Consider the following 23653-nt stretch of genomic DNA (forward strand, 5'->3'; position numbering starts at 1 on the left):
AATTGTATATTAGCTATTCACAATTGAATCAAAACTGTACATTTATCAATAGCGCTCAGTATGATTCATACAATTAAATTAATACGTCACAATATAGTAATTTATTTTTGTTCTTGTTTTTTTAAACACATAAAATTGACCTTCTATAATTAAAAATAAAATTTATTAAATAATATATAAATAAAACGAAAGTGCCTTGTATAAAAATATATACAAACAAAATCAAAGAAACTTCTACATCAAGAAAATTCATATGGAAATGTCTAACTGTTATTATACCTTGTATATTTATTAAAAATGTATTAGTATATTAAGAACATAAATTCTAGTAATATCACTAAATAAATATTTATCTTATAAATGTGATGATACTTGATGTAGATTTAGTATTAAAATAATATTTTTAAAGTACGATAACATAATCGTATAATACAATTTTCATATATAATCAATTGCATTTAATGTTTATTGACACTATTATTTCCATGACAACTATGAATGAACACATTGCTTAACATAATTATAGCAGGTAGGTAAGTACGTTTGCCTTTGACTGATAGTGTAAAATGTCCATTTACAACATATACAAGTGGAGATTGTCTGTTTAAAAATGACTGTAAATTTATCGTTTGTGATTATTATTTCAATATTATCAAGTGAGTAAATTAATAACAAAAAATACATATTATTTAAAAATTGTAATTTATATACTTAAAATGTTTAAAAAATGTATTTATGCCATTACATAGTTATAAAACGCTTATTTTTTTTTTTTATAGATTTATACTTATCAATAAATAATAATTATGTTTTTATGTATACACATAGTTTTTCCTGCAAGATCCACCGATGAAATTTATGTCTCTCCTTTTATATACGACGTACAAAACAACATTGATACAGTGATTTGCATAAAAGGATTGGTATCGACAATGGATATGATAAAAAAGGTTTCATGTAACGTAATGGATTTGGATTCACGAATAGTCATAGTAATACAAATAATTATATTTATTAATTTTTCAACACAATTGACTATTAATCTTAGTATTAATATATTAAATGTAAAAATAATATGTATACAAGAATAGGTGTTGAGTAAGAAAATCAGGAATTTTACGTGGTTTAATATGTTTACCTGATAAATAAATCTTAAATGAAATTAATTACTTTTACCCGTAAATAAACCGACGGCATTCATATAAGAAGTTTATATTATAATTTGTGTTTTACACAATATGTATAGATATGAATAAACTCTGATTTACATGGAATACAATATATCTTGTATTGTATAATATTTTAATTGCTATATTATTGTACATTTATTATTTATCAACTAGTAGTACGTATAGCAAGGGTAATAATTATTACAAATTTCAAGAATTTTCGTTCTGTATTTATATTTTCTGAACATTTTTTCAACACAATTTTTGCATATCTTTCAAATTGTTTCCTCAACGGGCAGCTATATGTTTAATTATACATTATCAACATCATATAGAACACACACTCTTGTTCTGTGGAAATTACAACTTACCTAATATTTCTTGGTCTAATGATTCACATGGCCTTACTTATACTTTATATTTCTCTCTTCGAATATCTTGTGTTCCTGAATTATTTGTTTTCAATGGGCTCTACCGAAAAAATTCCATTTTAAACTTTAAGGGTTCCATTATTGATCTAATTTATAGTAACACCGATTCCATTGTTGTTCGTAAATTTCTTGAACCGTTTGTATCACCTGATTCATATACTACTCTTCTCGTATACTACATATATACTCTATCCAACCTTGATATAAATACTGCGATTAATACTTTTTGATTTACTCACAATTCAATATTGAGATTCGTCCCTGTGTCCCACTTCTATAAATCCAGTTTTCCTCTTAGATATCCAAAGAGCTTAAAGCATTTGTTTATAGAAAAAATAAAGCTCATGCAAAATTTAAATCTACTATCAGTTTGACCCTGCTAATTATTTTAAATTTTCTTTACTCTGTACAAAAAGAAAATAAACATAAAAAAAAAAGTCTTAAATCTTTGTTAAACAGTCTGAAAAATTTTTATCTTTGAATTTCGAAAATTGTTGGGATTTTATACGTAGGAATCGTTCTCATAACGCTGTTCCAAACATTTTTTCTTTAAATGATGTCAATGGTTCTTGTAGATAGGAAAAAGTAAATCTGTTTGATAAACATTTTTGTTTTATTTACTCTTCAAAATGAGTTATTTTTAATCTTCAGCCCTTAGAGATACTATTTTTTGACTTACCCAACCACTGTAACTTTACCCCAAATAATGTCCTCCTCAAGCTAGTCTAAAAAATGTGCCTTCTATAAGCCCCGATGAAATACCTGGTGATTTCCTCTATAAAACAAGGTACATTATTTTCTATCCTCTTGGTCCCTATGTCGGAGATCCCTTGATCGAACAGCATAGTTCTTGCCCAGGCAGATCTAAAATTACTTATAACCTCTACCTCTAAAACTACATACTCTGTTCTTTTAAAGTTGGATCACAAGTTGACGTCATCTATACTGATTTTGCTAAAGCATTTTATTTAGTTAATTATGAGGTTCTAATTTCTATACTTCGTGCTTTTGGATTCAGTGATCCTATCCTATATAGGTTCACTAAATTTTTATTAAATAGATCGCAATAGGTTAATATATTCAACACTAAATCTAATATATTCCTATCTACCTTTAGTATCCCCCAAGGTAGACATTTATCTCCACTTCTATTCTCTTTGTTAACAGTGCTCACGCTTCCCTAAAGCATAGTCAACTTCTCTATTTTGCTGATGACATGAAGATTTTCCTTAACTCTGTCAATGATTGTCCTAAAAACCAAGACGATCTTAACAAATTCTCTACCTGGGTTGAAACTTTTGGTTTATAATTAAATACTAAATAATGCCGAACAATGACATTCACCAGAAGTCGCTTTCCTATTACTCACTCTTACGCTTTGAAAGACTCTAATTTGATTCTGTTAGTTATTATTTATGATCTTGGCTTCGCTTTTACTTCCTATCTTTGTCCTCGCGCCCACATTGATAAAATTTCTTGTAAAACTCTAAAGATTTTTTTTTAATCGGGTTTCGTTAAAAAAATATCTGGTGATTTTAAGCTCACTGCCGATCTCTTTTGTGTTTGGCACTTGTACGATCGATCGTAGAATATGGCTCATTTTTATGGGATCCTCAAACAGCTGATGCCTATCTATAACTCGAACGAGTTAAGCGTAAATTCTTATGCTTTATGAAACACGTCTTGAATATAAACTGTGCCCCTCATGACTATATTCCCCTTTGCCGTATTCTAAACTTATCTTCCTTAGCTGACCGTTGCTGATCTCATAATTTTGCTTTTCTTAATAAGCTCTTATCAAGCTCTGTCGATTCTCTTTCCCTTCTTGCTCTAATTAACTTTAAATTTCCTGTTAAGTGTACCCTATACATACATACTTTTCTTATTCTACATTGCCCTATTAATTATTTAAATAACGAACTCATTACCCGTATGATGAAGTTAGTCAGTGAGCATCTGTTATTACTTCTATAGAATTATTATAAATTAATTATTTTATTTTATTTTGTTATTTACTATCTATTACACTTGTTATATGTTCCATACTAATAATAAGTATTTTTTACTATGTTTTCAGCATTACACCATAATTGTAAGCTGGGCTTATGCCCGCTTATCTAAAATAAATAAATAAATTATCATCATGTTAAGTTCCATATATAATCGTAAGAAATTTAATATTTACTATACGTATTTTTTTTCGTGTCTTTGAATTTATGCTATTGAATAATTATATTATTATAAATACTATAATTTATGAACTCTGAAATTATGTATTTGGTCGTATTGATTTATTTAGTAAGAAATCACTAAGTTAACGAAGTAATTAAAAATTAATTATAAATATTTTTCTGAATCGTCTCCAGAAAAGCTTCAGTAAATTAATTTTATAATTATATTTCTATTTTTGGATGTATCCATGTCTTCAGTAGTGTCTGACCTTTCGGACCAATGGGTTAGAAACAAACAAAAAAAGAAAGCCCCGCTATCAAAAGATAACAAGGGTGAAGCCAATTAGTATGAATGCAGGTCAGAAACCACTCAAGTAATCAATACGTTCTTAACAGTGACACTGTGAACAAGTATTTGATCTGCCAAAGAGCCCAAAATGTCAGCATATTACTAAAAACATGAATGCATCCGAAATAGGAAAAATATGTTAACATATTTAATTACAATATTTTAAAAAAATAATATATTATAATCATCCAATTTGCATTAAATTAAATGAACTTATAATACATTCCACTGAAATGGTATCAAAACTGTTATGCATTCCTCTCTGCACATACGTATACAAATGTAAATTAGCCTCTTTCAAAACAATTTTAATAGTATTTAATTTATAACGAATCGCTATATTTATCACAATATATTATAATGCATTATTCAGTAGGTTTGTGATTTAAATTAGTTTTTTTTATTTCGTAATGCTCGCAATAAGATTCAATAATTGCAATGTAGAACGGGAAAAAACAATCTGTTGTGGAATTTTAAAGAAGCCTACATGACAATATTAGAACGGCCTCTTTAGAAAAAAATTTAATTGCAATACTGTTAAGACGAAATGTCGTTATGATGCAAGAAAATTGTAATTACTTAAATAATTAGAAATTAATAATACAAATGAAATGTGTACCTTTTGAACTAACGTAAAAATATATACCTACGTGTAAAATATATAATAAAATATAATAATTACCTGTTCGTATCACAAATAGTTCAAAGTATCTGTTCAAAATATTTGAGATTAATAGTAAATTATTTATTAAATTAAATTTTAAAACTTTATGTTGTTTATGTTATTTTTATAGAATACTAATTTAAATCTGAGTAATACACTTACGGTTTTGGCACATTTCGAAACTCCTACGCTCTTAGGGGCTTTCAAGATTCAATGTTCAACATTTGGATCATTTATAAACTTCGATGGTAATTTCATACTTGTAAATAGTCTACATTTGATAGTTGGAAATGTAGAACCAAGTACTATAAAACTTGGGGAAAGTGTTTCAGTGAGTATATTATTATATTATAACATTATACTTATTTTCTTAGAATTAGTATATACATAAATTTAATAGCTTATCCATGCGCAATGCTGATCTTCTCCTTTAATGCAAACCTTCATAACCTTGACAATACAATTTAGCAATATCAGATAAAATAAAATAATTTTTTCTTTACCTCTGAAGTTTATACAAATAGCAGTTAATGATTTGAGTTTTCCAAGTCTTATTTTTTTTCAGAAAAAATATTCTTATAACAATTATTACATACATAATATTTTAAAGTATTAGTTTCTAGTGCATTCGAATTACGAATGTATTGATAAACCATACTCCAAAAGTGATACCAAGCAAAGTTTGGATATTATTATGAAAAATACTAAATAACACACATAGACTTTATAAAAATTGCATTTGAGTGAAAAAATCCAATATTTTCCGCTTTTACTCGGTATACCTTATCCATAGACATGTTATTTTTTAAGTTTTTTAATACGCTTGGGATAACTTAGTTTAAAAATTACTTTTCTTAAGTACCCTATAAAGTGTTCACACAAAAATATAACTACAAAACAGAAATATTATTGCTTACATTGCATATGGAGTTTAAAATATGCTAATATATAACTAATAATGTTTATAATTTAATATATAAATAGGCTTACATTTTGTAAACTATTATTTATAAAACTTTTTGTTTTAAATTTTAAGTTCAAATTGGAAATATTTAACTTGACCGAGCCTGTCCCTTTAATGTGCCATATAACAGACGGAGAAGATTACATAGTTTTGCCAACAAACTCTATAAATGGAAATAAACTATCCACGTGGGTAATTTGCCCCGAGTACAAACTTAGTAGAGCTACTGAATATCAAATAACAGTTGTGTACTCGATAGACGCAATCAATGCTATGTTAAGGTAAATGTATATAAATGTAAATAAAACGAATTTATGCAAATACATATTTTATGATATGAAATATTTCTTATAGTGGTAAAAAAAAAAAAAAAAGTAATCGTTTTTTGTGGTAATACATTCTGAAAGAAAAAATTGTCATTGACTAAAATATATGTGTCGTTTCATAGCTCAAATAATTTCAAAGTAGTCACAGTTCAAGCCAATTATCCAAAAGTAGTAAAGTCTGGGTTTACCAAAGATTTAAGAACAATTTGGTTTCAATTTGATCAGAATGTAGAAGGGCCAAATTCATGTAATGACATATTTACGCCAAATACGTCAACTCAAATCGGTTACGGTACATAAATTAATTTAACAATAATAATTATGATAAATGATAAATGATTATTTTTGTGTTCAACCATTACGTTAATTTAATTGTATATACCTAGATGCTGTTTGTTGGTTCTCATCGGCTTATTTAACTGTACTTCTTGGAAATATAAAAACTGTCAAAGATAACAAATTAACTATTCAATTTTCTTCGAACAATAATATACGATCTTACAGGTCGTGGCCTAAATTAAGTTCATCGATGTTGAATAATGAAATAATTATACCTATAGTTTCTTCTGAGGTAATTATATTAATTTATATACGTAAGTTGAACCGTTTATGCACCACTTGATCTTGATGTGACATTTATATAACAATAAAATTAATCTTTAGTGCAAAATATTTTCTAAACGCCTTTAGATTTTGTTGAGCATAATAAAAAAGTATAATCTGGTATTAAACAATAAATCTTCTCAAAATCTTGTACATTTTAAATTATCTAAAATCGCTGTTTATGTAGCTCTAATGTGAGATTCCTTTTTACTGTCCCATCATTTTCAACTCTCATATCAATTTACTCATTGTACACATAGTATACATTATGAATACTCAATAAACAACAAAGAAAATTAAAAAAAAAGGATTTTTCAGTATTTAATAATGTATTAGTTTAAGGCAGGAATGGCCAACCCACGGCCCGCCTTGGAATGTTTACGGCCCGAGAGATTATCAAACATTTAAAAAAAAAATTTATTTTTGTCCCAATAAAATATTCTGGAATGCCCACATAACACGGAGTCCGTATTATTAATAAACTGTTTGATTCATCAACAAAATATTTGTTCCCAAGTATTTGTCGATGAACCATGTTATTCTAGTAATCATAAAAACAGTGAATTACATTAAATCACATACACTTCTGCATCGACAATTCTTGAAAGAATTAGATTCAGAATATAGTTATAAAAACAATAATTATTCATTCTGTTTATTTCAAATAATTAATACACCAAAATGTATTCTTTAATAATAATAATTAATGGGATTTTTTTTTAGGATTAATTATTAATCCTGTTTAAAATGTTTACTCCAAATTTTTTTGTATTGCAGCAAAATACAAATATAATTTTATATGTTGCCCACAGATTCGTAATGTATTTGCAAAGTGGCCCGCAAGATAATTTGGGTGGGCTTGGTTTAAGGTGACGCTGTTGTAATACTGTCATTAATAACTAACAATATAATAAAACATTAATAACTGAGAAATAGATTCTACGTTTTATATTATTTCCCAATAATTATTGATATAAAAATTCTAAACTATTTACGATTTATAATAGATTACTTATAATACTTATAATAGATTCTGTTCATAAAAAGCAAAAAGTAAAACTGGTTCATAATGTACGTAACAATGTACAGATTTAGCTTATATTACACTTATTGCTATGTCATATGCTAAAATAGCACAAGAGTGGATTAGGTGTTCCTAAAATATAAATATAACTATCAAATATCTATAGGCCCATATGTTTATCGGTATTTATAGATATTTGATAATCTAACCGTTTTATAATTGTTAATAAACATACTTGTAAAAACATATAGTTTATAAAGTAACCTTAGTTTTATAAAACTAGTGAAATCAACAATTTTTACTAATATCTGCAAATTAACTTTTGATAGATCCAATCCGGCCTTGGTCAATATTATACAATACTGCTCATATCTAATTATATCTATCACAATACGAGTACTATTGAGTAAATAAACATGATTATCAGTCCGTATTATTGGTATAATATTAAAATATGCATAACAATTCCACATTTATATATAAGTAATATAATATGAATTACAATAATATTTTTATGCTTCTGGGCTGACACATAATTTGATAATTATCACCGTTCCATAAAGATACATTTCTCAACTTCTTTGACTAGTCCACCTCTGAAATAACAATACCCAAAATAGTAAAATTAAAATAGAAAACTCATATTATCTCTTATCATCTCTGGCTAGGATTTTATAAGCCTTTTTTACAGTTCATCTAAAACAGTAACAAAATATATTTCTCAGTTGAAAATGGGAGGCAACTCGTTTATATAGGAAGAAAATTCAAGAGATCTTCATTATAATATGTATGCATTAAGGATGGGCAAAAAACATCGATGCTTTAGCTCAATATATCGATGTTTTTGACATTGATGATTTGTTTTCGATTAATCGATTAAACATCGTTGTTTATGTTCAATATGTTCGAATTTTTTTTTGTTTGTATTACTTTAGTACGCAGTATACAACAATCGTTATACAGTATACACTATACAGTTATAATCAGGGCTCGTAATTTCATACACTAAAAAACGCATAAATAAGCATTCACTAACATTTGATCAAATATTCATGAATATGCATAAAAATCCTTAAGTATGTACGAATAAAAATGTATAAGCATTATTTAAAATAATAAGAATTATCCATTCATATTTTTAAAAGTTATATTTTTTCTTCGGTTACATTATAGTTAATGAACACACGTTGTGAAGAAAATAGATTGCAATGGACACGTCAATAGGAGAAGAGTGGTAGTGATGCGCAATAACATTGTTTCCGTGGTATTGCTTTTATCTTACAAAACTTAATGTCATAAAAAAATAAAAATATTGATAAAATACTAAGATTTTATAAACAAGTTCGGAAAAGTAAATAAGAATGAATTCAAACATTTATTGATCTAATTTTTTTTTACTTCCACGAAAAACGATTTTGCTGAATTTACATAAAATAATATACGCTGATAACTCAAAAAAAATCAACTATATACCAAATATGCCAATGTACACAAAATACGCAAAAACATGCTCTATTAAACTTTAGAAATTATATAAATATCAACATATTTTCCGATGTAGCAAAGAAATTCATGCAAATATTTGAATTTACGAGTTGTGCTTGTAAGTATTTAATATGTATTTAAAAAATATAAGTTAAACAATAGTATTTTAACTCTTGAATTTATTATTTAATCAGGAAAATAGTACACTGTACTATAATTAGTATATATAATCTGTACAGATAATTAGATGTGCAACAAATGGCAGCTCTAGAGGGAAAAACATTTTTTTCGATGTTTTTAAACTTCGATATTCTTTAACATCGATGATTTTTTCATAGATACATCGAACACATCTATATTTTAAAAATCAATGTATCGATACATCGAATGTCGATGTTCAAATAATTTTGCTCATTCCTAATTTCAACAATAAGGATGATTTTGTTTTCGATAATCAGTATGTGACTCTATGCATACTAGTGATCAGCAAAATTTTGAAACATCGATATTCGATTTATCGATACATAGATTCTTAAATTATCGATGTGTTCGATGTATCGCTGAAAACCCATCAATGTTAAAGAACATCGAAGTTATAAAACATCGAAAAACATTTTTTCACTCCAGAGTTATCATCTGTTGCACACCTTATTATCCGTATAGTCAGTGGCGTACATTCAATCTTGCTCGGTGAGGGGGGGGGGGTTTAACAAAAATAATCGTTATCTTTTTTTTTTCGTTGAACAGATAAATAAGATAAATAACTGCTATAAATAGATTTTATTTTATACAACTTTTTTACCAATTTACAGTTTACTTTTACATTACAGTAAATTAATCTATCTATTTTCGTCGCAACGTGTATTCATTAATTATAATTTTAAGAAAATGTACCCGAAGAAAAAATATGAATGGATAGTTCTTGTTATTTTAAAAAATGCTTAAACATTTTTTTCGCACATAGTTAAGGATTTTTAATGGATATTTGAATGCATATTTTATCAAATGTTAGTGAATGCTTATTTATGCATTTTTTAGTGCATAAACTTAAGAACCCTGATTATAACTGTAAGTGGAGGAATTCCCAATCAATGTGCCGCGGCACACTTGTGTACCGTATAATTTTTGTAATTTTATAATTTTTTAAGGATATGGGGAGCAAGGGGGAGGGGCAAGTGCCCCCTCTGACAATTTTTTGAGGGATAAAGTTATCATTTTGCCCCCCCCCCCAGATAATCTAACAGTAAAAATAGCACCTTTTATTAATGAACTCTTATGGATATTATTTAACAATATTGGTACCTAGTACATACTACCTACAATTTATGTTCATCTAAACCATAAAATGAGTTAAAAGACTTAGGTAAAATCAAACAATTAGATATAATGTATAAAATACATATAATAAAAATATGTTTTAAATGTTGAGGGAAGGGATGTCAGGTTTTTGGTAATAATAAATATATATAAATTAAAATAAATAAATATTATATTGCCCCCTCTAGGTTTTTTCCCAGTTATGCCACTGAGAATAGCTAAAAATATAATAATCAAAATTATAATTTATATTTATGATAGCAATGACTTCGAAATTCCCTTGAAAATAAAAAATGATAAAATGTCCTGATAAAACAGCTATAACATTATATAGGATCTGATACTACCCGATACAGGTATTACAAGCAGTTGCGTTGATTTTTACCACATAATATAATGACTATATAAAAACATAGCCTGTGCTCATTATAATGAAAATTGAGCGCGTGTAATTGTTACGCATTATACTGTATAGGTATTTCGATTAAGAAATATTATAAGTTAAATTTAAAAATGGATAGATTTTTAAAAAAGCGTAAGTTAATGGATGGTAATGATGTTAGTGCAAATGAAAACAATTTAAATATTGAAATTAATATTAAACAATCAACTTTAATAAGTGATAAAAGCTTAAATTTAAAAGTTAAACGTAAATATGTTGATAATTATTTATGTTTTGTATTTACGTGCAATGTTGATATTGATTGTCCTTAGCAGTTTGTATCGTTTCAACGGTTTCACCCCTAATAGTGGAATTATATAAAAAAAACATCAGATGTCACATTCAATTTGTATTATATATATTATATATAATTATGACATTATGTATATTCATTATTAATTATTTAAATGTGCCATTGAAATTTTTAAAATAATCAAGTGTGCCGTTATGTAAAATAGATTGGGAATCCCTTGTATAGTGTATACTCTATAACGATTGTTGTATACTGCACTTTGAACATAAACATCAATGTTTAATCGATTAATCGAAAACAAATCATCGATGTCAAAACATTGATATAGCAAACTAAAACATCGATGTTTTTTGCCCATCCCTAATTCAAATTGTAAAATCAACTAGCCTTCATATCAGTATTCATTTACCAATACATTATTAATACATTTTGTAGAAAAAAAAAATTACTATACTTACTATTACTATACTATATTTACTATACTTACAAACTACTATCCTACTATACTATTCTATACTTGGCTGAGTATTGAGTTTGGTATATAATATTTGTATTATAACTATTATGTAACAGTTAATATATATATTTTATATGTATTTCAGTTTCGACGTTTGAGTACACACTAAGTACTTACCTATTCGGTATAAATATAATAGGTGAATTATAAAATAACAAAAAATTTTAAATTTTAATTAAAAAATTATGGCCTATTTTCATTTATCAATTTATTAAAATCGCAATTATTATTATGTATATTGTATAATGTCAATATTAAATTCCCTTCGAGCACATCGTTTTAGTTTGTAGATTCATTATATCAATCAATGAATACAAAAAATGTATCGATAGTGTGTGTGGCCTTTATTTACGAGTCTCGTAAGACTATCTAAATTACGTTTAAATAATATTAACAGTATAATAATAGTGATAACTCTATAATCGTGAATTTCACTGATGATCACTACATTTCTACGTTTTAAAAAGTATTGCATCGACCTTTCAATAATGGCTGAAAAATTAAAATTGATTGAAAACGTTAATTTTTACCTAGGAAGTGTAATGACGATAAACGTACTATTAGTTGAAATTATCGTCCACTAACGACTTTATTCTAGGCCTACCACCTAGGAGGTCCAATTACTTCAGAAATATCACCATTGACGTTAATGTCTTCTTTGTTTACATCTTTGGCACTTACATACGAGTATTATACTAACGTTTGTTAAGACATTAGAAATACACATAGTAACATAGCGACCACCGAATATATTAAGCTACGTTTGAAGGTCCGTGCATAACTTACTACAATATATTATGTGCACCATTCGATTTGTTTACTTTAGTTATTCATTTGAAAGGTAATATTAATCTCGACTAAAAATAGCTGGATGCTCTATAAGTGTAACACTGATAAATCATATATACTTACGCTTATACAACAGTAGCAATATGCAATAAAACAATATAGTTCGTTTAACGAATTGTACCGTAAATATAATGAAGAGCTTAAAAAAAAAAATTCATTTTTGTCTTTTATCGCATTATATAAATAGTATATAAGAATACATTTTTTTTAAAATATTCAAATAATACACGGTTTTATTAATAATTGTCACGCAACATGATGTTATTATCTGATATCATGTTGTCAATGGTATACGATCTATAATCCGATTCGCAACATTACACTAGGTCACATCTCCAGTGTATTGGCTGTACGGGCCTCGACAGTTTTGCAATACTCACCATGAAGACATCCTCGAAACTTCACAATTCAACCGACTACCCGTATATAATTGTACCGGGTCACAAACCATTTTTGTATCAACAAGCGGTTCTCTAATGCTCAAGTACAGTTCAATTTTAAGTTTCAACGACCTCTCGGATTCAGCACACGTGTCAATAGACGAATCTTTACAACACGCTTCTTTAGTGAGAAACAGTGTCAGAAGTCTTGTAATAATGATGAATCGACAAGATTTCACCGCCGGCGTCTGTTTAAACAGCGTTTTGGTAATTAGTACACAGACATAGACATATTTATACTGTATTACGCCTTGAGCAGTTATCTTGTCTAATCGATACTTAAGGAATTATTTGTTCCGACAGATGTTGCCATACGTAGAATACACTTTGGAAGTATCGGGCACTAATATTTTGAACCAAACGGGCCCGAAGAGTCACCTGATGTTCAAATTAATCGAAACGAACGGCGTTAAATCCCAACTGAAATTACAAATAATGGCAAGCCCAACTTCTACTATTGGGTCTGAAGCTGTTTTTGAAACTGTGTTGTATCCAACTTGCGGTGAACCGACCGAAGACAGTTATAATAATTTACAAGTAATCTTATATTCCTTTGCATATTTTACAATTAACAATAGATACGTTTTGACATTTATGGATACATCCAACATTTAGGTAAGAAATTTTTAATTTTCTCTTAATGTAGACAACGTCTAACAAACAACTTATTTTGGACAGTGAATGCATAATAAATGTATAATATTTATTTGATAATTTTTATTTAATATTTTAATACGCGTGATTAATATTAAATTTGAAAATTGTAATATATACAATATAATTTAATTTTAAAATCACTCAGGACATTTTATTCTATATTTGTGGGTATATTTTTTTAATGATTTCTGTCTTATATTATATTATATTATATTAGGTATTATATTCATAATATTTTGTCATTAAAAAAAGAGCTTTAAAATATAATTATGTCGAAAAAATTCAACAAATTCTTATTACTACTGTATACATACCTAAGTCATAACCTTCAGTAGACACTAAAATTACCTTCATATACTACACTGATGATTAATTTTTTATTTTTTTTTTTTTGTTATTACATATTTTCAAATTTTTAAATATTGCTACTTTTTTTTTAATTGACAAATTAGATACATTAAGCGAAATCTATCAATTCGTTTATTGCCTATACTACCATATTATTTGCAAAAAGCAAATATCTTAATAACATAAGTATATATTCTTTTTCATCAGTATAAAATCATACATAGTATACGATTAGTGTGTAATATAGGGTGACCATACGTGGGGCCGGTGAAAGGATGGCGCAGGGATGACTAGAACCCCGGGGACCATCGATTCAACCTAGTATACAATGTTTTTGTTGTACCAAAGCATGTACCTACAAGCATAGGCGTGTCCACGAGGACGGCAAGGTATACATTTGTACCCTCCACGAGATGAAGCGGCTTCTGCCGTAAATCCATACCAACTTTTTGCAAAACCAACGTGAATCCGCATAATTATCTGTTATAATATATATGAATATAATACCAACTGTTTGCAAAACCAACGCGAATCCGCATAATTATCTATTATAATTAGAGCGCGGATTTCTATGCAATCGCATATTTTTTTCCTTTCAATATTTTTGGATTTTTGTCAGTAATTTCCACGAATCATCATAATTTGAAGCTAATGGTGAAATTTTTTTTTGCATATTTCTGCATATTTAGAGGTTATTGCATATCTTAGCAAAATTCAAAATTTATTGCATATTGAAGTGAAAATTTAAAAAAAATGTATAAAATAATATTTTGTCAAGTAGAAAAATTAAAAATAAATTTCATAGTCATTAAATAATAATTTATATATATATATATTTAGTTATAAAATAAATAATCGATTACGACGTAAACTTAATAGCTCTTGTTGTGTCAGTCGATCATTGACATACCACTTGCTTCAAATATGCCCCAATAACTTCGGTTGACATCGATGATTCGTTTTCAGTCTTTAATAACCGATATACGACACAGCTTCACAGAAGATAAACTTGAAATGCATATGATTATTTATTTTAATAATAAATAAAATTTTAAAAATAAATTAAGCTTAGAAAATTCCCTGCATTTTTTTGTATTAAGTATTTAATTAATTAATTTTTATAAGTTGAATTATAAATTTTAAATAAATAAAAAATTCATGCATATTTTTTGCATATTTTCATGATGTTGACTGCATATTTCTTACATATTTTCATGATTTTGACGGCATACAAATTCGTGCTCTAGTTATAATATATATGAATATAATAACCCGGATATCCTGTAATAATTTATCTATATCACTATCACGATTAAAGATATAATGGTCGCCCAGATGAAATATCTCGTCGGATACGTTAAGATAGCGAATAGGAAGTGTTTAAAAGATTTCTTAAAAAAATTCCTAGAAATGTTTAATTTTTTGCGTACGATCCCTGAGTATACTCATTTAATGAAAGACCAGTTAAACTATACTCGGACAACCTTATTGAGTTCATAAGAATTATTATGGTTTGGGTTGCACCGTCTACGAAAAAAGTCTTGACACGCCTATACCTGCAAACAATTGCAAAGGGAAGGGGGCCCGGAACCATTGCAGCCCCGGACCCCTCAGAAGTTCTCGCCGGCCCTGACCATATTTCCAGTTTAAAATGGGACTGTCTTTTTTTATCATTATATCCCATGGTCCCGACAAACTTTGAACGGGACGCTTCTTATCCCAGTTTTATAATACCTAGGGTCCCGTTTTAATCCCATTATTTCCATAAAAATTATAAACCGAGATTAAAAGAAAAAAAATATATGTATGAAACAAAATAGATTTTTTTTTTTTTTACAACTATTTTTCGTAGTATAATTTTGTATTTTGTATGTATAAAACAAAATACAAAACAATACTACGAAATAGATAAAAATAAATAAATTCAGTTTAGTTGGTACCTGATAACTGATGACATCAAGAACACTATAATTGGCGTCAATGGTCCAGTATTAATATTAGACACAAAAAGATTTGGTCGAAGCAAAAACTATACTATCGGCTGCGAACTATATGACGAAATCGTTACCCCGGAAACACAAAGAACAGCATTAGCAAAGGTAAATATAAGAACTTTAAATTATGTAAGTTTTTGTATATGTTTAAAAAAATTATGCACAAATATATCTATGTTTAAAACATAAAAACTTGAGTCTTGTTGAGTGCACCAAACGTGAATGCATTGTTTCCGTTCATCTACTTGTATTTTTAACATTCAAACTAAAGATCGATATGTTTTTGTTTTTTTTTATGTATTCAAAGTTTTAAAAAATTGCTCAACGCTTTCATCACTTAACCATATAAAAAATACTAGATCCATCCTTTTAATACAACTGTTGTTGAACACGAGATTCGCATGAAGTACAAGTTCACAGGAGCTACCACAATGTTACAATAATTATACGGAACAAAAATATTGAAAAGTAATGATAACGTCTAAAGTAAATCTATGAAACTTACTAAACCTGCTAATTTCAACTGCAGATGATGGTAAAACACAAACAGTTGAATCTTATCTGCAATTACTATGACCCCTTTACATATATAAATATTCAAACACAAGCACATATCGTATGACCTCGTACGAATGCGATACCTACGCAATATGTTTCACTTTAAAAACTTAAAGTAATGAACTTTAATGGTACGATTGAGTTTCGTGTATACACCGGTGAATCACGAAGAATATATTAAAATATAGGGCATCGAGATTTATACGTAAACACTAAGCACAATAACTTAGAAGAATTTTAGTTTATTTTTTAATTTATGAAATAATAGTACATAGTTAGCGACTAATTATCCATAGTTACGCTAAAATAGCCAATGTTAAAGTTATAACACGGTTATAGAATTTTCTATGGTAGTAGGTTTTCACGAGATACTGAGCCCCAGTACTACTAACAGTACTACATACTAACCCCAGTACACTATGATATTATGTTAAATACATGATATGTGAATAGCTGCGCAGTGTTCGACTGCGTAAGTAGCTCGGGAACAATATCAATCACGTTGATCGGAAGGAAACAAAAACGAATAAAAAGGCAAACAATATTATACTCGTGTATAATACATACGCAGTGGAAATAAATTCTAAAGGGTTTGTGCAGACAGTGATGGGTTTAATTGTAAAACCTAACGGGATTATAGTATAGGAACAGAAGCCGCATAAAGAAGTTTAAAATTGGTATCGAACTCTCGCGTCAAGGTTTTAGCCGCCTATCCAAATGATGCGGTGATTTATTTTCGGCAAACAATATTATAATTTCCATTTCCCTGAAACTCTCTTGACACGTATTTTACAATCGAAATGTGTCGTTCGCGATACACATAAGAGCATGTAAAACTACCATGCGCCTACAGAACACACTCTACCATTATTTTTGACAATCTGTGGAGAACAGTCGTGTCTCAAACGTCTTTTGGACCTGAGTGATATCACACAACCGAATTACGAGTTAAATCCCCTTAGGTTGTCGGTGGCAACTTATATGCGTCTATTCTGCTATACGCGTTTGTTATACTCATAAGCGGCAAAATATCAAACGGATTTTCTTCTCTCGTCTCTCCCCCAGGACAAGGTTTAAAGAAACAAAAGAAGACAAGAAAAAAAAACAATTGGAAAAAACCAAATATATTACACAGTAAGAAGTATCCACGTTGTAACGTTCGCAGGATGCTATCGATTACGGCATGAGACCATTAAAGATACCGCATAAACTGTAAAATGTGTTATGGTCTTAACCATTAACGGAGTTAAAATTAAACAGTTTAAAGCTTTACCAACACTATACGAAATACACGAAAGGTTACGTTATTGCGAATACAATCACATTTTCCATTCAGATGCCGTTTTCACTTGTGCAAGTATTTTATTAAAAAAAAAAAATCACAAATGAAAAGTCATCATATTGTTGTAATGTATGTAATGTAAATGTAATGTAATGTTCCATCATTACAGCATCATTTTATTAAATTGACTTATTTCACAAATAATACTGACTGTGCAATGTAAAAAGGCATTTTCAATATTTTTACAACATTTTATCGTTACAATTTATAAGTTTATACTTTAAGTTATTACTTTTTGCATTAGATACAATAAAATATTTTTAGAACTCAAAAGAATAGTTCTTTTGATCGTTTATTTTAATACTTGAACATATAACCGTTATATTCTCAATGGTTAATTATTTTAGGGCCATGTCACATGTCGAGATTATATAGAAAAATATAAATCATAATCTCTTTAAAATGTAAAAAACAAATAAAGTATCTTATCAATAGCCTTTGCTTTTACAAAATTCGATATAAATTCGTAACATATAGTTTTAAACCACCTTTGATCACTTTGCTTCATTTCACTTGCAATATCAATACGTTTTACTTACATTACCGATAACGCAGTGAAGTAAAAACTTATTTGTTAAAATAATGCATTTTGAGATATTTAGGTAATTATATGATTTGTAATTCTAAATTCTATTAATATATAGTAAAAACTATAACCTACCAAAAATTCTGCATGTGCTACTATATCAATATGTTTATTTAAATGTATATTACAGATAAATATCAAAGATAGATGTAATATTCTAGCACCTCGTTTCTGTCGGGCCCGTGAAAACTAAACGTCAGCAACATATTGTTGGAATTGTACGGACATGAATGTTCAAGGTTCCCGTGATAATAGTTGAGGATTACTAAGTGTACTGCAGTGTCGAGACGACGACAGCAAAATAGTCTGATCCATTCGACTTGTTAACTAATTGTACCCTCGAGGACGATTTCACCACCACAATGATTTTGGAGTTAAAATACTGTTTGCGCACTGGTAGATTACCAAAATTGACACAACTTACACATTGTTGTTGGCATTACACTAGCATGAGAGGTCGACACAACGATGGTGTGAATATATACTTCATTATTATTTATTCAGCATTATTATATATTATATTTTATGGTTAGCTGTCTCTTGGCAATCGTTTTATTTTTTCCACTCCAAAGATGTATTATTTTTATTTTTAACCTTATAAATATAACACTGTCGCATACAAGTCACCAAATAATCACAAATGATAAATCATTTTTTTTTATTTTTTTGTTACTACACGATATAAAATAAAAAGTAAATATGTCCATTGATTAAATAGCATATAGTTTTTTCTGATTAAAATACATATGATTCAAAAATTCTTAATTAAACACTCAACATATTTTCTCCTCTTAAAAATGTGTACTTAACATACACATATTTTTATTTTTGATCAATTATAATATTATACTAATCACGAATAAACTACTATCATATTGTAACGAAAATCCCTTTATAGATTATAATTAAATTACGAATTTTCAAAGTAATACATAATTTTTGAAAAATAACAGAGGGTGAAAAATCTAAACTAATAAACAAAAAGGAATGGCATCCTTTTGATTCTTTCTCTCTTGACTAAAAATACCCTTTATTGATAGTTGACTAAGTATTATAAAAATTATTAAACATTAACTAAACAAATTATATACTACTGTACTATATAAGACTCAGAATAATTAAAAACAATATATATTAGGTAAAGTTTAAATTGAAAGAGTAGTAGAGAGTAATCTAAAATTAGATAAAACATGTTTACATTTTCCATTTCTCTAGTTAACATTTTAAAAAACTAACTAGTTTTTGTCTGGTACCTATTACATTAATGTACTCATATGTGTATGTGTGTTTATAAATATAATACACCAATAATATTTAAATTTAAAGTTATTTGTAATTAATAATTATTAGAAAATCAACGAATTATACTTTTTAAACAAATAATAGAGGATCACACTAAATACTATCCAAATTATAAAAAATTAAGAATTATGTCAAAAATATATGGAAAAAATAAAGCAAAATACGAGTATAGGGTGTCTCAAAAAGAACGCAGGAGTTAAAGCTGCTATAAATTAAATTTATTTCTTTTAAAAAAAAACATAGCAAATATATCATTCTCTTCAGGTGAAGTTAAAGTTTAACAGTGAAAAATAATATTAGGCATATAATCCTCCCTAATAGCCCTACAGGCGATTATTCTTTCCTTACAATTTACCATCATTTGATCACACATTGTTCTATCTAGTTCGTTGAAGACATGACGAATTTCTAAACTCGTGACTTATTGTATCCCCATAAGAAAAAAATTACATGACATCAAGTCGTAAGATCGAAGTAGATAGCTTTGGTCTCCACGCAACGATATTAGTCTGTCCAGGAACTTCTCACACAGCAGAGTGTTTGTTTTTCTTGACATGTGACAAGTTGAAACCAAACATTTTTGATGTTCATTTAGTCCAAAAAAGGCTAAAGAAAATTACTGAGCTCAGTAGGTATTCTTGTATGGTGAAAACTTGTTACACTTCAAGAGAAATAATCCCTTTGCTGCGTAAGAAGTTCCCAGACAGACTAATCTCGTTGCAGGGCCAAAACTACCTACCTCGATCTTGCGACTTGACACCGTATGATTTTTTTTTATAGGGATACATTAAGTCACGAGATTAACAGAACAAAGTTCGAAATGTCTTGGAACATGAGCAAGAAATTCTTCGTGTCCTCAACGAACTTTATGGGGCAAAGTATTATCCAGTGATGGTAAATTGTATGGAAAAAATAATCGCCTGTAGAGCTAGTAGGGATGGTTAAATATAAGATGACCATACGTCCTGTTTTGAACGGGACTGTCCCGTTTTTCATCTTCGTTCCGTTGTCCCCAAGAAAATTTTCAGGACATTAAACTGTCCCGTTTTCAGAAAATTATAAAGAATAACGATAATCAAATTTAATCTGTGGATGAGATATTATTTCTATTATATTTAACTATTATGTGTGCATGTAACGTGTACCATATATACCGTATTATTGTATGGTTAACGTTGAACAGAAACAGAACTATGTGGTGTATCGGAATATAACTATAGATACTAATAAAATATAAAAATACATATTACGACAAATGATGTATCAATATAGACGTATTAACTTAAAGTGTTTTAATACCATAAAATCAGCGATGGCAAAAATTATGTTTCAAAATTCATTATTTCGGTATTACAGTAATCGTCGATCGTTTTCTTTACGTACCTAGCCACTTTTCCTTTTACTCATATTTATATAAAAAATCGTTTTTTTTTAATATAATTTAATTTTTTTATCTCTTAAAACCATAATAGTTCATAATTTTGTTAGTAATTATTACATTAAAAAGTGGTTTTCAATCAAAATGATTATTTTAATCTTTTTGTGTTCCGTTTTGAATAGAAAAATATATGGTCACCTTGGTTATATACCCGATAATGTTTTTCACTGTTAAACCTTAACTTATCTTGAAGATAATGATGTATTTGTTATGTTTTTTTTTAAATAAATAAATTTAATTTTTAGTATATTTATATCTTACGTTCTTTTTGAAACACCTTATATATAAAAGATTTTTAAATTTCACATTAATAAAAAATCACTCTAAATATAAAATATATATTCTCATAATTGAACATTAATTGTTATTAGTGACAATAGTAACTATTATCAAACAACGTTTATTTTTTAATCTAAAATCATATAAATTGTTTATTCTAATTAAAATAAAACAATTATTATTTTTTTTTTATCAAATTTAAATTTAAATTACCATAATTAAATGACGATTAAATTATGAAAAAAAAATAATGTGTTCATAAAAACAATAAATAATCATCGCAGGTTCTTATTAAATCAAATATAATTAACATTCGTGTTTGACAGCAACAAACTTTTTTTTTAACTTTGGTTCCATATTTCAATCGTATATTTTTTAGAGTTTCGAGTTCCGATTTGTATGCAGGATCATATTATGTATTTTTATACATTACAATATGGAAATAAGTCGATGTGCGTTTCTCATTTATAGTCTAACTTCATTATATAGATTCAGATAACCATTAAGCACAGTTAATATTACCATAAAACATTTCGAATCCATATTGGTAGACGGTAAGAAATGCTCGTGTGTGCTTTGGGGTGTAAAATTACGCAATAAATATAAATTAATATGACTTTTTTTTTTATAATAACTCATTACAATTACATCTGGGAACATAATTGGTAATATTATTTTTTATATTACTATAATGGTACTATATATAGTATCGATATGATAAAAAAATTTAAAACATAGAATAAATATTATAGTTAATAAAACATAGAATAAATTGCAATTTATCATTTCCGAATATAAGAAAACCCTGTAGGAAACGGACTAAATTTAATAACACCGGATATGTTATATTGCATAAAAGTAAGAGCTACAACAACCGCGTAAATATTAAATTAATCAATTAGAATCAAAATTAAATATATTTTTATGTTTAAATATTTTACATTTTTTTTTTTTTTTGGCATTAACCATTCTTGCACTAAGCCATAAATATATTTTAATATCTATCTATCAAATACAGAAAATTCAGAAGGGAATATGTTCCCATTTTGCTTTTCATTCAAATGGACGCCCACCATGATCACTTCATGAAAATATAATCAACAGCATGATTGATTAATTAATTATTTGACTTGACGCGTCTGTAGTTTAAAATGGGCAATGGTAGAGTTTAATGAAGGAAACCATCAATACTGTCATCTGTCACTTTAAAATTAATTTTGTGGGCAACATATTTTAGTTATTCATTTAAATTACCATATTATTTATACATCTCCACGATGATTATTATATTTTTAAGTAATTGTACTTGTGTATAAATAAATAAAATAACTCTACTTTATATTTTTGCACGTAATTTTAACTGAACACAAAACTGAAAATCATAAAACCATCCACTTAAACACTTTACTTTTATACTTCATACTTTAATATAACTGAGGTATATGTAATAATATGTATTGTATATCTATCATATATTTCAAAGATAATAGTAGTATACCGAGAACAAGTCCCAGCATAGTAATAAATAGCATAACAATAATAATTTCTTTCAACACTTAAATTCACTTTTCAAAAGACTTACGTATTTTAATTAAATATTTAATAATCTACCCGAATTTCTCTATCACTATATATATATGTATTCAATGGAGTTATAAAATATTATATTTTATTTAAGATTATATTTTCTGTTCAAATAAACATTTTTAACATACAAATCGAATAAATTATTCGAGTTCCTATTTTTTAAAATACATAGAATTTATGCAATAAATGATATACGTTATGAAAAGAAAAAAACCTCAACTCAATAATATAAAAATATATAATATGAATACGATTTATACGTTTAATAAAACAAATGTTCTAAGAATAAAATAACAGTAAATGTCCATAAAACACTATAAGTGTAAGTATGTGTATATTTAATTATTAATTTATAAATTATGTACACGACTAATTGAAAATAGTTCAAATTTATGTGAACATGTATAACAAAGTGTACAAAGCATTTAATGTTATTAAAGCGAATACCAACCGAATTTTATTTATTTTATATGAATACTATTTCTCGTAATTTGTATGCACTTAAAATATTCGGTGATTAAATTATTTACAAACGTGATTTCCAATGATTATAACATC

General features: G+C 27.5%; 1 protein-coding gene across 1 annotated transcript in view; it reads left to right on the plus strand.

Annotated features, from left to right (window-relative positions):
- The first annotated feature begins 569 nt into the window (after positions 1 to 569).
- Positions 570 to 23653, plus strand: part of LOC112688052 — a 46319-nt gene continuing 23235 nt past the window's right edge. Inside the window, exons 1-9 of the mRNA XM_025561072.1 lie at positions 570 to 656; positions 829 to 992; positions 4915 to 5115; positions 5821 to 6029; positions 6197 to 6366; positions 6461 to 6645; positions 12891 to 13211; positions 13308 to 13541; positions 15938 to 16108. Of these exons, the coding sequence (XP_025416857.1) occupies positions 611 to 656; positions 829 to 992; positions 4915 to 5115; positions 5821 to 6029; positions 6197 to 6366; positions 6461 to 6645; positions 12891 to 13211; positions 13308 to 13541; positions 15938 to 16108 (1701 nt within the window). The 5' untranslated portion in view covers positions 570 to 610. The remainder of the gene's footprint in view (positions 657 to 828; positions 993 to 4914; positions 5116 to 5820; positions 6030 to 6196; positions 6367 to 6460; positions 6646 to 12890; positions 13212 to 13307; positions 13542 to 15937; positions 16109 to 23653) is intronic.

Source organism: Sipha flava, unplaced genomic scaffold (genome assembly GCF_003268045.1).
Source record: "Sipha flava isolate LNK unplaced genomic scaffold, YSA_version1 36_pilon_pilon, whole genome shotgun sequence".
NCBI classification, from domain to species: domain Eukaryota; kingdom Metazoa; phylum Arthropoda; class Insecta; order Hemiptera; family Aphididae; genus Sipha; species Sipha flava.